This window comes from Lampetra planeri, chromosome 81, assembly GCF_965212315.1.
Source record: "Lampetra planeri chromosome 81, kcLamPlan1.2.h2, whole genome shotgun sequence".
Classification (NCBI taxonomy): domain Eukaryota; kingdom Metazoa; phylum Chordata; class Hyperoartia; order Petromyzontiformes; family Petromyzontidae; genus Lampetra; species Lampetra planeri.
Window position 1 is genome coordinate 2,906,776 of NC_136185.1, and position 17,449 is coordinate 2,924,224.

Consider the following 17,449-nt stretch of genomic DNA (forward strand, 5'->3'; position numbering starts at 1 on the left):
GAAGGGAATGACGCGGCGCTCGCTTAGACATTCCAGACAGCATAAGCTGTGAAAATTTCATGACGCCAGAGCTCAGCGTTGGAGAGTTTTTGCTGCTGCACACAAACAAACAGGTGTAAGTTCTGCTTTATATTTAAGATGGCAGTTGTACCCGTTCTTCACACGGATTAGTATTGAAACTCCGAGAAGCCAATGACTTTATCGGCCAGGAGCGAAGCGCCACCTAAAATCTCCCGGCACGCTGTGAACAGCTGTAGAAGTACGGCGCGCGAAGAGCCATGTGGTAGGGGGGTAAGCATTGCAGAGCGCTTAGCTCAGGTGTGATGCGGGTTGATGCCACATACGTCATGGTCATTCCCCCCCCCCCCCCCCCCAAAATACAAAAGTCTATTTTTCTTTCCTGAAGGCATCAACACGTTCAGCGAGCGCGATGACGATCACACGCGTCGAATGAAAAGCAAGGGACAAGTCCTTTCTCACTAACAACTCCTTACTTACTAACAACTCCTGTAATTTTTCATTGCTGGAGGGGTTTCCCCCCCCTACCTGAAAATCCTGGCTCCACCTCTGAGTGTGTGACAGTGTCAAGTTTGTATTTGCAGTAAAGTCTATTAACTCTATTGAGCACAGAGGTTATATCAAAACAGTAGTTTATTTTAGTTTTCCTCAGGAACTCTTTGTAAATATGGAGTCAGGAAGTGATCACTGCTCACACGTGCAGCAGCTGAAGTCGGAACTGCTCATCCCAGCAATCAAGGACATCTGTGCCTGGCTTCACACCTCTAAGTTGCGATTGAACATTAATTTATGCATTTGTGCATGACACAAATAGTATTATTTTCAACACCCTTTGCTATGTCAGCTGAATTTAGCTTTCATAAACATTCATTTTGAAGCCAAACAGCTGAAATTGTGTGCTCTGAGTTTTGGGTTAACGTTCATTTTGAAGATACGAGGGCTTCCAGGCATGTTCATGACCATTTACCCTCTCATTGTGTGCCATAACAGCCCGTGTGATGAATTTGGGACACTTTTTTTTTACTATATCATAAATATATGAATAACTATAGACGTGTAAGTCACGTGTGACTGTGTATATATGCATTCCTCTGTGCCTCGATACTGACGTGTAGATGGTGTGGATATTCTTTGTTTCTGTCTGCAGCTGTCGCTGCCTCTGCAGAAGTGGTCTCATGGAGCAAAGGCACTCGGCGCGGCTCGGTGCAAAAAGGCATCAATGCGACCGGTGTGCATACAGCACGGATCGTCCTGCACATTTGACACGGCACCAGAGAACTCACACAGGAGAGAAACCCTTCAAGTGCAGTGTGTGTGGGAAGGCGTTTGCACGTTCAGCTACTCTTGTAACACACCAGAGAACACACACGGGAGAGAAACCCTTCAAGTGCAGTGTGTGTGGGAGGGCGTTTGCACGTTCATCTGCTCTTGTAACACATCAGAGAACACACACGGGAGAGAAACCCTTCAAGTGCAGTGTGTGTGGGAAGGCGTTTGCACAGTCATCTGCTCTTGTAACACACAAGAGAACACACACGGGAGAGAAACCCTTCAAGTGCAGTGTGTGTGGGAGGGTGTTTTCATGTTCAGCTCATCTTGTAGCACACCAGAGAACACACACGGGAGAGAACCCTTCAAGTGCGGTGTGTGTGAGAAGGCGTTTACACTTTCACCAAATCTTCAACGACACCAGAGAACACACAAGCATCAGAAGATCCACCAGGAGTGGAGTGTGAAATCAGCTTGTGAAAGTCAAAGTGCTGCAATGAGCCCATCGCTCATCAAACAAGAACCGGAAGAAAATCCCAGCTTGGACACTTAAAGGTAACGAGGTGAAATATGAAGAGGTGATGGTGAAATTTGAAGACGTGATGGTGAAGAGCAAAGAAGTGAAGGTAAAATGTGAAGATGAAGATTCAACTCCCAAATGGGACCTTCGCATCGATGGAGGCAACGTGAATCAGGAGGAGAATTCTGACTGTGAGGCAGAGCGAGGCGACTCCCAGCAGTTTGTGGAAGTGGAGGTGTGGGTGGACTTCCTCCGAGACAATACAAAGTCAAATGGAGACCCGGGAGATGCGTAAGCCTTTGACCAGTGGTTCTTTACCTGGGTTCGATCGAACCCCAGGGGTTCGGTGAGTCAGTCTCAGGGGTTCGGCGGAGGTTAAGACACACACCTGACTCATGATTGTGCACCAGTAAAACATGTACCTATGTTTTCAATTTGAAAAAATATTTTATTTTTCCAATTAAGAAGGGTTCTGTGAATGCGCATATGAAACTGGTGGGGTTCAGTACCTCCAACAAGGTTAAGAACCACTGCCTTAGACGATGCCGCTCCAATAGATGCACCTTTGTCACAGACCTCTAATGACAAGAATGTGAAGTTGAACACTCATTTCCTAGGTTCAACCTGCAGGGTAAGAGCGGCCAGTCTTTGTGGACCTGTGTGTTGGGTAGACCTCTAACCAGGAGCGAATGCCAATAAGCTCCCAAGCATTCAATGTTATCAATGGCATTTATATTGTGCTTGCTTAATTGCCTCGGCAATTCGGAGTTTTGTATCGTTTCTCGTCTCAAACACTCGAAGAGCATCCCCAAGTAGCAGCTGCCCCTGTGTGGCACAAGGTGGTGGCCCTGCACCGGCCTGCATGTGGACAAGAGCCTGTCAGTAGGGGGCGATGGTTGATGTGGCATCTCAGTTGTGGAGTTTGTAGGTAATGTTTAGAATTTTTATCAATTTTGACCCAGACACCAGCATGCAATGGCCGACTCGTTTTGAATGGTGCATTAGTATGTTGTACATACACTGTTAAGCAGACGGTGCGTATTTTTTTAAATTAGCTTCTTGTTAATGCAATGTAACCTAATGCAGTATATTTCAGTGCAGTAATTAAATTTTGTTAATATGCCTGTCACTAATTTTGAATGAATACTTATCTGATTGTGTGCGTACATGTACCATTTTGTCTATAAGGGTCAAACATTCAATAAGTGATGTTAGGACACAGTGTGTGTTTTGCAAGTAACCTGTACAGATCACTCAGGTGAGACTCATTGTTCTTGTGATACAGGTCAAAGGGTTTTTTTGTGTGTTCAGGAAGCATCTCCCTCTGGAGTAACTCATTGTCTTTGAAATAGGGAGCACACTCGAATCATTCATCAGTTACAAGGCAAACCACTCAAAAGTTACACGTAGAGGAGATACATTCTCTACAACACGAATTATAATTTTGTATTATGTGAGATACATTCTGACCAGCCCCCCCGCCCACGTGACCAGCCCCCCCGCCCACACGATGACGTCACCACGCAGGGAGGTGCCCCAATCAACCCGAGCGCGATGACGTCACCACGAATGGGGGCGCGCCCACGAACCCGAGCGCGATGACGTCACCACGAACGGGGGCGCCTGCCAACCGGAGCGCGATGACGTCACCACGAATGGGGGCGCGCCCACGAACCCGAGCGCGATGACGTCACCACGAACGGGGGCGCCCGCCAACCGGAGCGCGATGACGTCACCACGCACGGGGGCGCCCGCCAACCCGAGCGCGATGACGTCACCACGCACGAGGGCGAATCAGAAGAATCAGTTCTGCCGTGTTTCAGAACTGATTCTTCTGCCGTTGCCGATCATTGCTACAACTCGGTGGGCTCTCATGAAATTGACTTTTCCGAGACCAAGGTTCTCTGCAAACCTCCCGGCTACCATCAAAGGTTTGTACACGAAGCCAGAGGTGGGACAAAGTCATTGTTATGCAAGTCGAGTCGCAAGTCATCAAATTCATGACTCGAGTCCAAGTCACATGACTCGAGTCCACACCTCTGCACGAAGCCATACAAATATACAAACACAGACATAATTTCAACCGTGATGATGGGTACAAACTTAGTAATCATTGGAAAGATGTTATCAACCACGCAAAAAAAAGACTTAATTACACTTTTTTGGACCATCTTATCTGACAGGCACTATTTTACTTTACTTTACCGAGTGTTAACATCCCCAGTTATTTTTTGGCAGTGCTCTCTTCATTGTTCAGCCAGCATTGGTATAAACATGGGCATTTTCGTTCTTTTGTCTATCATGTGTATCAGACCTCCCCTCCCCCCTCTCTGTCCATTGTGTTGGCGTGTACAGCAGCAACCTCGTCCAAGCCGTAGTCCATTGTTTTTCATTGGCTACCACATTCTGATGAGCTCCCCCCCCCCTATTCTCCACCCTTCAACTTGCATATAAGGGAATACTTCTTGAATCATTGCCTCACTTGATGCAGCTAATTCGGCTGTGACGGTCCCACCTGATGACGGAGACTTGTGTTGCCTCCAAAACGTCGTGATTTTTGTTTCATTTTATTTTTTATATTTTTTCATTAATTTTGATGTTTTACCTACCTGGTGACTTTACCGAAAAAAAAACTAAGAATATGATTCCTTGCAGTCACGAAAGCTTCAAATCTAGAATTAATGCCAATCCTTATTTGGGCAAAGCCACGCCCAGTGACTGGCACCTCATTAACATAATTTATTCGTGAAAGCCGTCGCGAGTTCATTGCGATGGGTTCAGCTTCCGCGACCCTACCCGTACCCTACCCGTACCCTACCCCTACACTACCCTACCCGTACCCTACCCTACCCCTACCCTACCCGTACCCTACCCGTACCCTACCCGTACCCTACCCTACCCGTACCCTACCCGTACCCTCCCCGTACCCTCCCCGTACCCTACCCGTACCCTACCCGTACCCTACCCTCCCCGTACCCTACCCTACCCGTACCCTACCCTCCCCGTACCCTACCCGTACCCTACCCGTACCCTACCCTACCCCTACCCGTACCCTACCCTACCCTACTCCTACCCTACCCGTACCCTACCCGTACCCTACCCGTACCCTACCCGTACCCTCCCCTACCCTACCCGTACCCTACCCGTACCCTACCCCTACCCTACCCGTACCCTACCCGTACCCTACCCCTACCCTACCCGTACCCTACCCGTACCCTACCCGTACCCTACCCGTACCTTACCCTACCCGTACCCTACCCCTACCCTACCCTACCTGTACCCTACCCGTACCGTACCCTACCCTACCCCTACCCTACCCTACCCGTACCCTACCCCTACACTACCCTACCCGTACCCTACCCCTACCCGTACCCTACCCGTACCCTACCCTACCCCTACCCTACCCCTACCCTACCCGTACCCTACCCTACCCGTACCCTACCCGTACCCTACCCGTACCTTACCCTACCCGTACCCTACCCTACCTGTACCCTACCCGTACCGTACCCTACCCGTACCCTACCCGTACCCTACCCGTACCCTACCCCTACACTACCCTACCCGTACCCGTACCCTACCCGTACCCTACCCTACCCCTACCCTACCCCTACCCGTACCCTACCCTACCCGTACCCTACCCTACCCGTACCCTACCCGTACCCTACCCGTACCCTACCCGTACCCTACCCTCCCCGTACCCTACCCGTACCCTACCCTACCCCTACCCGTACCCTACCCTACCCTACTCCTACCCTACCCGTACCCTACCCGTACCCTACCCCTACCCTACCCGTACCCTACCCCTACCCGTACCCTACCGTACCCTACCCGTACCCTACCCGTACCCTCCCCTACCCTACCCGTACCCTACCCGTACCCTACCCCTACCCTACCCGTACCCTACCCGTACCCTACCCTACCCGTACCCTACCCGTACCCTACCTTACCCTACCCCTACCCTACCCGTACCCTACCCGTACCCTACCCGTACCCTACCCGTACCCTACCCTACTCTACCCCTACCCGTACCCTACCCTACCCGTACCCTCCCCGTACCCTACCCCTACCCGTACCCTACCCTACCCCTACCCTACCCTACCCCTACCCTAACCGTACCCTACCCGTACCCTACCCGTACCCTACCCGCACCCTACCCGTACCCGTACCCTACCCGTACCCTACCCTACCCGTACCCTACCCGTACCCTACCCGTACCCTACCCGTACCCTACCCGTACCCTACCCTACCCGTACCCTACCCTACCCCTACCCTACCCCTACCCTACCCGTACCCTACCCTACCCCTACCCGTACCCTACCCCTACCCGTAACCCTACCCGTACCCTACCCGTACCCTACCCGTACCCTACCCGTACCCTACCCTACGCTACCCGTACCCTACCCGTACCCTACCGTACCCTACCCTACCCGTACCCTACCCGTACCCTACCCGTACCCTACCCTACACGTACCCTACCCCTACCCTACCCCTACCCTACCCGTACCCTACCCGTACCCTACCCGTACCCTACCCCTACCCGTACCCTACCCGTACCCTACCCTACCCCTACCCGTACCATACCCTATCCGTACCCTACCCGTACCCTCCCCGTACCCTACCCCTACCCGTACCCTACCCCTACCCTACCCCTACCCGCACCCTACCCGTACCCTACCCGTACCCTACCCGTACCCTACCCGTACCCTACCCCTACCCGTACCCTACCCTACCCGTACCCTCCCCGTACCCTACCCGTACCCTACCCGTACCCTACCCTACCCGTACCCTACCCTACCCCTACCCTACCCTACCCCTACCCTACCTCTACCCTACCCGTACCCTACCCGTACCCTACCCGTACCCTACCCCTACCCGTACCCTACCCGTACCCTACCCCTACCCTACCCTACCCCAACCGTACCCCTACCCTACCCCTACCCTACCCGTACCCTACCCGTACCCTACCCGTACCCTACCCATACCCTACCGTACCCTACCCGTACCCTACCCCTACCCTACCCGTACCCTACCCGTACCCTACCCTACCCGTACCCTCCCCGTACCCTACCCGTACCCTACCCGTACCCTACCCTACCCGTACCCTACCCTACCCCTACCCTACCCTACCCGTACCCTACCCGTACCCTACCCGTACCCTACCCGTACCCGTACCCTACCCGTACCCTACCCTACCCGTACCCTACCCGTACCCTACCCGTACCCTACCCTACCCGTACCCTACCCGTACCCTACCCGTACCCTACCCGTACCCTACCCTACCCCTACCCTACCCTACCCCTACCCTACCCTACCCGTACCCTACCCCTACCCTACCCGTACCCTACCCGTACCCTACCCGTACCCTACCCGTACCCTACCCTACCCCTACCCTACCCGTACCCTACCCTCCCCGTACCCTCCCCGTACCCTACCCGTACCCTACCCGTACCCTACCCTACCCCTACCCTACCCTACCCCTACCCGTACCGTACCCTACCCTACCCGTACCCTACCCGTACCCTACCCGTACCCTACCCCTACCCGTACCCTACCCTACCCCTACCCGTACCCTACCCTACCCGTACCCTACCCGTACCCTCCCCGTACCCTACCCGTACCCTACCCGTACCCTACCCTACCCCTACCCGTACCCTACCCTACCCTACCCTACCCTACCCGTACCCTACCCCTACCCTACCCTACCCGTACCCTACCCGTACCCTACCCGTACCCTACCCTACCCCTACTCTACCCGTACCCTACCCGTACCCTACCCGTACCCTCCCCGTACCCTAGCCGTACCCTACCCGTACCCTACCCTACCCGTACCCTACCCTACCCCTACCCTACCCGTACCCTACCCCTACCCGTACCCTACTCTACCCGTACCCTACCCTACCCTACCCCTACCCTACCCCTACCCTACCCTACCCCTACCCTACCCGTACCCTACCCCTACCCTACCCCTACCCGTACCCTACCCGTACCCTACCCTAACCGTACCCTACCCCTACCCGTACCCTACCCCTACCCGTACCCTACCCTACCCGTACCCTACCCGTACCCTACCCGTACCCTACCCTACCTGTACCCTCCCCTACCCTACCCTACCCCTACCCGTACCCTACCCTACCCCTACCCTACCCCTACCCTACCCTACCCCTACCCGTACCCTACCCGTACCCTACCCGTACCCTACCCGTACCCTACCTGTACCCTACCCCTACCCTACCCGTACCCTACCCTACCCCCCTTATTCTACCCTACCCCTACCCTACCCTACCCCTACCCTACCCCTACCCGTACCGTACCCGTACCCTACCCGTACCCTACCCTACCCGTACCCTACCCGTACCCTACCCTACCCGTACCCTACCCTACCCCTACCCTACCCTACCCTACCCCTACCCGTACCCTACCCGTACCCTACCCGTACCCTACCCTACCCCTACCCTACCCTACCCGTACCCTACCCTACCGTACCCTACCCGTACCCTACCCGTACCCTACCCTACCCGTACCCTACCCTACCCGTACCCTACCCGTACCCTACCCGTACCCTACCCGTACCCTACCCGTACCCGTACCCGTACCCTACCCGTACCCTACCCGTACCCTACCCGTACCCTACCCCTACCCTACCCGTACCCTACCCTACCCGTACCCTACCCGTACCCTACCCTACCCGTACCCTACCCGTACCCTACCCGTACCCTACCCTACCCGTACCCTACCCGTACCGTACCCTACCCGTACCCTACCCGTACCGTACCCTACCCGTACCCTACCCGTACCCTACCCGTACCCTACCCTACCGTACCCTACCCCTACCCTACCCGTACCCTACCCTACCCGTACCCTACCCGTACCCTACCCGTACCCTACCCGTACCCTACCCTACCCCTACCCGTACCCTACCCGTACCGTACCCTACCCGTACCCTACCCGTACCCGTACTCTACCCGTACCCTACCCTACCCGTACCCTACCCGTACCCTACCCTACCCGTACCCTACCCGTGCCGTACCCTACCCGTACCCTACCTTACCCGTACCGTACCCTACCCGTACCCTACCCGTACCCTACCCGTACCCTACCCTACCCGTACCCTACCCGTACCCTACCCTACCCGTACCCTACCCGTACCCTACCCGTACCCTACCCGTACCCATACCCGTACCCTACCCGTACCCTACCCGTACCCTACCCTACCTGATACCCTACCCGTACCCTACCGTACCCTACCCCATACCCGTACCCTACCCGTACCCTACCCGTACCCTACCCTACCCGTACCCTACCCGTCCCCTACCCTACCTGTACCCTACCCGTACCCTACCCGTACCCTACCCGTACCCTACCCTACCCGTACCCTACCCGTACCCTACCCGTACCCTACCCGTACCCTACCCTACCCGTACCCTACCTGTACCCTACCCTACCCGTACCCTACCCGTACCCTACCCGTACCCTACCGTACCCTACCCGTACCTTACCCGTACCCTACCCGTACCCTACCCGTACCCTACCCGTACCCTACCCGTACTCTACCCGTACCCTACCGTACCCTACCCCTACCCGTACCCTACCCGTACCCTACTTGTACCCTACCCGTACCCTACCCGTACCCTACCCGTACCCTACCGTACCCTACCCGTACCCTACTCGTACCCGTACCCTACGTGACCCGTACCCTACCCGTACCCTACCTGTACCCGTACCCTACCCGTACCCTACCCGGCTACCCGTACCCTACCCGTACCCTACCCGTACCCTACCCGTACCCTACCCGTACCCTACCCGTACCCGTACCCTACCTGGCTACCCGTACCCTACCTGTACCCTACCCGTACCCTACCCGTACCCTACCTGTACCCGTACCCTACCCGTACCCTACCCGGCTACCCGTACCCTACCCGTACCCTACCCGTACCCTACCCGTACCCTACCCGTACCCTACCCGTACCCGTACCCTACCCGTACCCTACCCGTACCTTACCCTACCCGTACCCTACCCGTACCCTACCCTACCCGTACCCTACCCGTACCCTACCCTTCCCGTACCCTACCCGTACCCTACCCGTACCCGTACCCTGCCCGTACCCTACCCGTACCCGTACCCTACCCGTACCCTTCCCGTACCCTACCCGTACCCTACCGTACCCTACTGTACCCTACCCCTACCCGTACCCTACCCGTACCCTACCCGTACCCTACCCGTACCCTACCCGTACCCGTACCCTACCGTACCCTACCCGTACCCTACTCGTACCCGTACCCTACGTGTACCCGTACCGTACCCTACCCGTACCCATACCCTACCCGTACCCTACCCGTACCCTACCCGTACCCTACCCGTACCCATACCCTACCCTACCCGTACCCTACCCGTACCCTACCCGTACCCTACCCTACCTGATACCCTACCCGTACCCTACCCGTACCCTACCTGTACCCGTACCCTACCCGTACCCGTACCCTACCTGGCTACCCGTACCCTACCTGTACCCTACCCGTACCCTACCCGTACCCTACCTGTACCCGTACCCTACCCGTACCCTACCCGGCTACCCGTACCCTACCCGTACCCTACCCGTACCCTACCCGTACCCTACCCGTACCCGTACCCTACCCGTACCCTACCCGTACCCTACCCTACCCGTACCCTACCCGTACCCTACCCGTACCCTACCCTACCCGTACCCTACCCGTACCCTACCCTTCCCGTACCCTACCCGTACCCTACCCGTACCCGTACCCTGCCCGTACCCTACCCGTACCCTACCCGTACCCTACCCGTACCCTACCCTACCCGTACCCTACCCGTACCCTACCCTTCCCGTACCCTACCCGTACCCTACCCGTACCCGTACCCTACCCGTACCCTTCCCGTACCCTACCCGTACCCTACCGTACCCTACTGTACCCTACCCCTACCCGTACCCTACCCGTACCCTACCCGTACCCTACCCGTACCCTACCCGTACCCGTACCCTACCGTACCCTACCCGTACCCTACTCGTACCCGTACCCTACGTGTACCCGTACCGTACCCTACCCGTACCCGTACCCTACCCGTACCCTACCCGTACCCTACCCGTACCCTACCCGTACCCATACCCTACCCTACCCGTACCCTACCCGTACCCTACCCGTACCCTACCCTACCTGATACCCTACCCGTACCCTACCCGTACCCTACCTGTACCCGTACCCTACCCGTACCCGTACCCTACCCGGCTACCCGTACCTTACCCGTACCCTACCCGTACCCTACCCGTACCCTACCCGTACCCGTACCCTACCTGTACCCTACTGGCAAATGAGGTTCCAATGGTGTAAATGCTTTACCCTGAGCTCTCATCCTCTGATGGTGCGTTGTCTTTGAGTTGTGCGCCTTTTAGCGTCATCTGGTCCAACACCATGTGAGACTAGGCTCTAAGGAAAACTGTTTCGGGTGTGGACCAATCAACTTCAAGGACAGTTTTGTTGCCAGATATAAGGGTAAAAAACAATTGTCATGGTGTGCACTGTCCTTGAAGTTGATTGGTCCACACCCGAAACAGTTTTCCTTAGAGCCTAGTCTCACATGGTGTTGGACCAGATGACGCCAAAAGGCGCACAACTCAAAGACAACGCACCATCAGAGTATGAGAGCTCGGGGTTAAGCATTTACACCATTGGAACCTCCTTTGCCAGTAAAAATATGATAATTGGTTTTTTACCCTTTTATCTGGCAACAAAACTGACACCTTTTTTACGAGGAGTCATTATTTGGTTCTTTCGGTTAAGTCACGTCTAAAAATAAAATAAAAAATTAAATTAAATAATAGAATACGACGTTGCGATTGCAACACAAGCAATCATCATCATCAGGTATAATGAAATAGCGACATACAATCTAACCAGAAAACTATAGACAGACATATTAGCAGACAGATATCACCAAGATACATAGCGAGAGCAACACAGGTAACAGAGAGGCGTGATCGTCTCTGTGTGGTGGCCTTAAATAGACAGAGGGGGGGGCGGAGGCAGAGAGAGGGAGGAGGGTTAGAGAAAAAATTTGCATATCAATGAGTGGTCAACAGACGTGGTGCTGCACGGCAAGCAAGCCTGAAAATCAGGAGAAGGACACACTAAAATTAAATAACCTAGTAAAATATCGAAATGTAATGTAATACAACACAGAGGGTCGGTCAACACACAACGCATAGCCTGGTTGATTACGTATTTCAAAGATTGCCAAGTTAGAATTTAAGTGTGAACATTATCTTTAGACGTGACTTAACCGAAAGAACCAAATAATAATTCCTGCAGTCACGAAAGTTCTAAAATTAAGAACGAGGAGTCATGTTTGCATAGACCACAATACCTGCAGTCATAATGCAAACCAAAAACACAACTCTGATAATGTGCACTGTTCTTGAAGTTGATTGGTCCACACCCGAGACAGCTTTCCTTAGAGCCTCGTCTCACATGGGTTGGACCAGAAGACGCCAAAAGGCGCACAACTCAAAGACAACGCACCATCAGAGTATGAGAGGCAAATTAAGTTCCAATGGTGTAAATGCTTACCCCAATTGGGTGAGTTTGTGAGGGGGTGAGTGAGTGGCTGAGTGAGTGAGTGGGTGAGTGGGTGGGTGGGTGGGTGAGTGAGTGGGTGAGTGGGTGAGTGAGTGGGTGGGTGAGTGAGTGAGTGGGTGGGTGGGTGGGTGAGTGAGTGAGTGGGTGGGTGGGTGAGTGAGTGGGTGAGTGAGTGAGTGGGTGAATGAGTGGGTGGGTGGGTGAATGAGTGGGTGGGTGGGTGAGTGGGTGAATGAGTGGGTGACTGAGTGAGTGACTGAGTGAGTGGGTGAGTGGGTGAATGGATGAGCGAGTGAGTGGGTGAGTTGGTGAGGGGGTGAGTGAGTGGCTGAGTGAGTAGTTTAGTGAGTGGATTGGTGAGCAGATGGGTGAGTGAGTTGGTGGGTGAGTAAATTGGTGGGTGGGTGAGTGAATGAGTGAGTGGGTGAGTGAGTGAATTAATGAATGGGTGAATGGGTGGGTAAGTGAGTGATTGAGTGAGTGAGTGAGTGGATGAATGGGTGAGTGGGTGGGTGGGTGAGTCAGTGAGTGAGTGGGTGGGTGAGTCAGTGAGTGAGTGAGTGGCTGAGTGACATAAAGACCCATAGACTCACCACCACACAGACACACTCACACGCACTCACACACTTACACACACACACTCACTCACTCTCGCACACACACTGACACACTCACACACACTCACTCACACTCACACACACTCACACACTCACTCACACTCACTCACACACACACTTACACACTCACTCACACACTCACTCACACACACTCACACACACTTACACTCACACACACACTTACACACTCACACTCACACACACTCACACACACTCACTCACACACACTTACACACTCACACACACTCACACACACTCACACTCACTCACACTCACACTCACACACTCACTCACACTCACACACTCACTCACACACACACACACTCACACACTCACACACACTCACTCACACTCACTCACACACTCACTCACACTCACACACACACTCACTCACACTCACACACTCACACACACTCACACACACACTCACTCACACTCACACACTCACACACTCACTCACACTCACTCACACTCACACACACTTACACACTCACTCACACACTCACTCACACACACTCACACACACTTACACTCACACACACTTACACACTCACACTCACACACACACTTACACACTCACACTCACACACACTCACACACACTCACTCACACACACTTACACACTCACACACACTCACACACACTTACACTCACACTCACTCACACTTACACACTCACACACACTCACACACTCACACACACTCACTCACACTTACACACTCACACACTCACTCACACTCACACACACTCACACTCACACACACACTCACTCACACTTACACACTCACACACTCACTCACACTCACTCACACACTCACTCACACTCACACACACTCACACACACTCACACACACTCACTCACACACACTCACACACACTCACACACTCACACACACTCACTCACACTCACTCACACACTCACTCACACTCACACTCACACACTCACTCACACTTACACACTCACACACTCACTCACACTCACACACTCACACTCACTCACACTCACACACTCACACTCACTCACTCACACTCACTCACTCACACACTCACACACAGTTTCTTATCAACGTCAATGTGAGGACATGCGTTTGAGATTAGCTCCGGTAATCATGGTTACCTGAGCTAACCTCAAACGAATGTCCTCACATTGACGTTGATAAGAAACTGTGTGTGAGTGTGAGTGTGTGAGTGTGTGTGAGTGAGTGTGAGTGAGTGTGTGTGTGTGTGTGTGAGTGTGTGTGTGTGAGTGTGTGTGAGTGTGTGTGAGTGAGTGTGTGAGTGTGAGTGAGTGTGTGAGTGAGTGTGTGTGAGTGTGTGTGTGTGTCTGTGTGGTGGTGAGTCTATGGGTCTTTGTGTCACTCACCCACCCACTCACTCACCGACCAACTCACTCACCCACTCACTCACCCACCCACTCACTCACCCACCCACTCACTCACTCACTCACCCACTCACTCATTCACTCACTCACCCACCGACTCACTCACTCACCCACTCACTTATTCACTCACCTACCCACCGATCCACTCACTCACCAACCCACTCACTCACTCACTCACCCACTCACTCACTCACCCACCCACTCACTCACCGACCAACTCACTCACCCACTCACTCACCCACCCACTCACTCACCCACCCACTCACTCACCCACTCACTCATTCACTCACTCACCCACCGACTCACTCACTCACCCACTCACTTATTCACTCACCTACCCACCGATCCACTCACTCACCAACCCACTCACTCACTCACTCACCCACTCACTCACTCACCCACCCACTCACTCACCCATCCACTCACTCACCCACTCATTCAATCACTCACTCACCCACCCACCGACCCAACCACCCACCAACTCACTCACCCATCTGCTCACCAACCCACTCACCCATCTGCTCACCAACCCACTCACCCACTCACTCACCCACTCACTCAGTCAGTCGCTCAGTCACTCACCAACTCACCCATTCATCCACCCACTCACACATAGACAGAATCACCACTCTAAATGATAAAGACACAGACATAGATACCCCAGGTAGCCTCTAGAAGGGCTCTAGGGGCAAGTGCTGCTACACACAGACAAAGCTCCCCCAGGTAGCCTCTAGCAGGGCTGTAGGGGCAAGTGCTGCTACACACAGACAAAGCTCCCCCAGGTAGCCTCTAGCAGGGCTCTAGGGGCAAGTGCTGCTACACACAGACAAAGCTCCCCCAGGTAGCCTCTAGCAGGGCTGTAGGGGCAAGTGCTGCTATACACAGACACAGACAAAGCTCCCCCAGGTAGCCTCTAGCAGTGATGTAGGGGCAAGTGCTGCTACACACAGACAAAGCTACCCCAGGTAGCCTCTAGCGATTCCTAGATACCTCCATAAACCCTGTTGAACTCTGTTGGTTTGGTGATGCGATGGTGATGATGGTGGTGGTGGTTATCGCTCTCACTCACTCTCTCATTCCCTGTATCGAGTGAGTGGGTGAGTGGGTGAGTGGGTGAGTGGGTGAGTGGGTGGGTGAGTGGGTGAGTGGGTGAGTGGGTGAGTGGGTGAGTGGGTGGGTGAGTGGGTGAGTGGGTGAGTGGGTGAGTGGGTGGGTGAGTGGGTGAGTGGGTGAGTGGGTGGGTGAGTGAGTGGGTGAGTGGGTGAGTGGGTGAGTGGGTGGGTGAGTGAGTGGGTAAGTGGGTGAGTGGGTGAGTGGGTGGGTGAGTGAGTGGGTGAGTGGGTGAGTGGGTGAGTGGGTGAGTGAGTGGGTGAGTGGGTGAGTGGGTGAGTGGGTGAGTGAGTGAGTGGGTGAGTGGGTGAGTGGGTGAGTGGGTGGGTGAGTGAGTGGGTGAGTGGGTGAGTGGGTGAGTGAGTGGGTGGGTGAGTGGGTGAGTGGGTGAGTGAGTGGGTGGGTGAGTGGGTGAGTGGGTGAGTGGGTGGGTGAGTGGGTGAGTGAGTGGGTGAGTGGGTGAGTGGGTGAGTGGGTGAGTGAGTGGGTGAGTGAGTGGGTGAGTGGGTGGGTGAGTGGGTGAGTGGGTGAGTGGGTGAGTGGGTGGGTGAGTGGGTGAGTGGGTGAGTGGGTGAGTGGGTGGGTGAGTGAGTGGGTGAGTGGGTGGGTGAGTGGGTGGGTGAGTGAGTGGGTGAGTGGGTGAGTGGGTGAATGGGTGGGTGAGTGAGTGGGTGAGTGGGTGAGTGGGTGGGTGGGTGAGTGAGTGAGTGGGTGAGTGGGTGAGTGGGTGAGTGGGTGGGTGAGTGAGTGGGTGAGTGGGTGAGTGGGTGAGTGAGTGGGTGGGTGAGTGGGTGGGTGAGTGGGTGGGTGAGTGAGTGGGTGAGTGAGTGGGTGGTTGAGTGGGTGAGTGAGTGGGTGAGTGAGTGGGTGAGTGAGTGGGTGGGTGGGTGGATGAGTGGGTGGGTGAGTGAGTGAGTGGGTGGGTGGGTGAGTGAGTGAGTGAGTGGGTGAGTGAGTGAGTGGGTGGGTGAGTGAGTGAGTGAGTGAGTGAGTGAGTGGGTGAGTGAGTGAGTGAGTGAGTGAGTGGGTGGGTGAGTGGGTGGGTGGGTGAGTGAGTGGGTGGGTCGGTGGGTGGGTGAGTGGGTGGGTGGGTGAGTGAGTGAGTGGGTGGGTGGGTGAGTGATTGAGTGAGTGGGTGAGTGAGTGAGTGGGTGGGTGAGTGAGTGAGTGAGTGGGTGAGTGAGTGAGTGAGTGAGTGGGTGGGTGAGTGGGTGGGTGGGTGAGTGAGTGGGTGGGTCGGTGGGTGGGTGAGTGGGTGGGTGGGTGAGTGAGTGGGTGGGTCGGTGGATGAGTGAGTGGGTGAGAAAGTGAGTGAGTGGGTGGGTGGGTGAGTGAGTGAGTGGGTGAGTGAGTGGGTGGGTGAGTGAGTGAGTGAGTGAGTGGGTGGGTGGGTGGGTGGGTGAGTGAGTGAGTGAGTGGGTGAGTGGGTGGGTGAGTGGGTGAGTGAGTGAGTGAGTGGGTGGGTGAGTGGGTGGGTGAGTGAGGGAGTGGGTGAGTGGGTTGATGAGTGAGTGGGTGAGAAAGTGAGTGGGTGAGTGGGTGGGTGAGAAAGTGAGTGGGTGAGTGGGTGGGTGAGTGAGTGAATGGGTGAGTGGGTGAGTGTGTGAGTGAGTGGGTGAGTGAGTGGGTGAGTGTGTGAGTGAGTGGGTGAGTGTGTGGGTGAGTGAATGAGTGGGTGGTTGAGTGGGTGAGTGAGTGAGTAGGTGAGTGAGTGAGTGAGTAGGTGGGTGAGTGAGTGGGTGAGTGGGTGAGTGAGTGAGTGAGTGGGTGAGTGGGTGAGTGAGTGGGTGAGTGAGTGAGTGGGTGGGTGGGTGAGTGAGTGGGTGGGTGGGTGAGTGAGTGAGTGGGTTGGTGGGTGGGTGAGTGAGTGGGTGAATGAGTGGGTGGGTGAGTGAGTGAAGGAGTGAGTGGGTGAGTGAGGGGGTGAGTGGGTGGGTGAGTGAGTGA

General features: G+C 54.9%; 1 protein-coding gene across 2 annotated transcripts in view; it reads left to right on the top strand.

The window, feature by feature from the left end:
* The window catches only part of LOC144738349 (uncharacterized), a 236,657-nt gene extending 233,694 nt beyond the window's left edge, over positions 1–2,963 (top strand). For both annotated transcript variants that reach the window (XM_078621396.1, XM_078621397.1), the window contains exon 2: positions 1,166–2,963. In XM_078621396.1, coding sequence (XP_078477522.1) covers positions 1,194–1,754 — 561 coding nt within the window. In that variant the 5' untranslated portion in view covers positions 1,166–1,193 and the 3' untranslated portion in view covers positions 1,755–2,963. The remainder of the gene's footprint in view (positions 1–1,165) is intronic.
* The last annotated feature ends 14,486 nt before the right edge of the window (positions 2,964–17,449 follow it).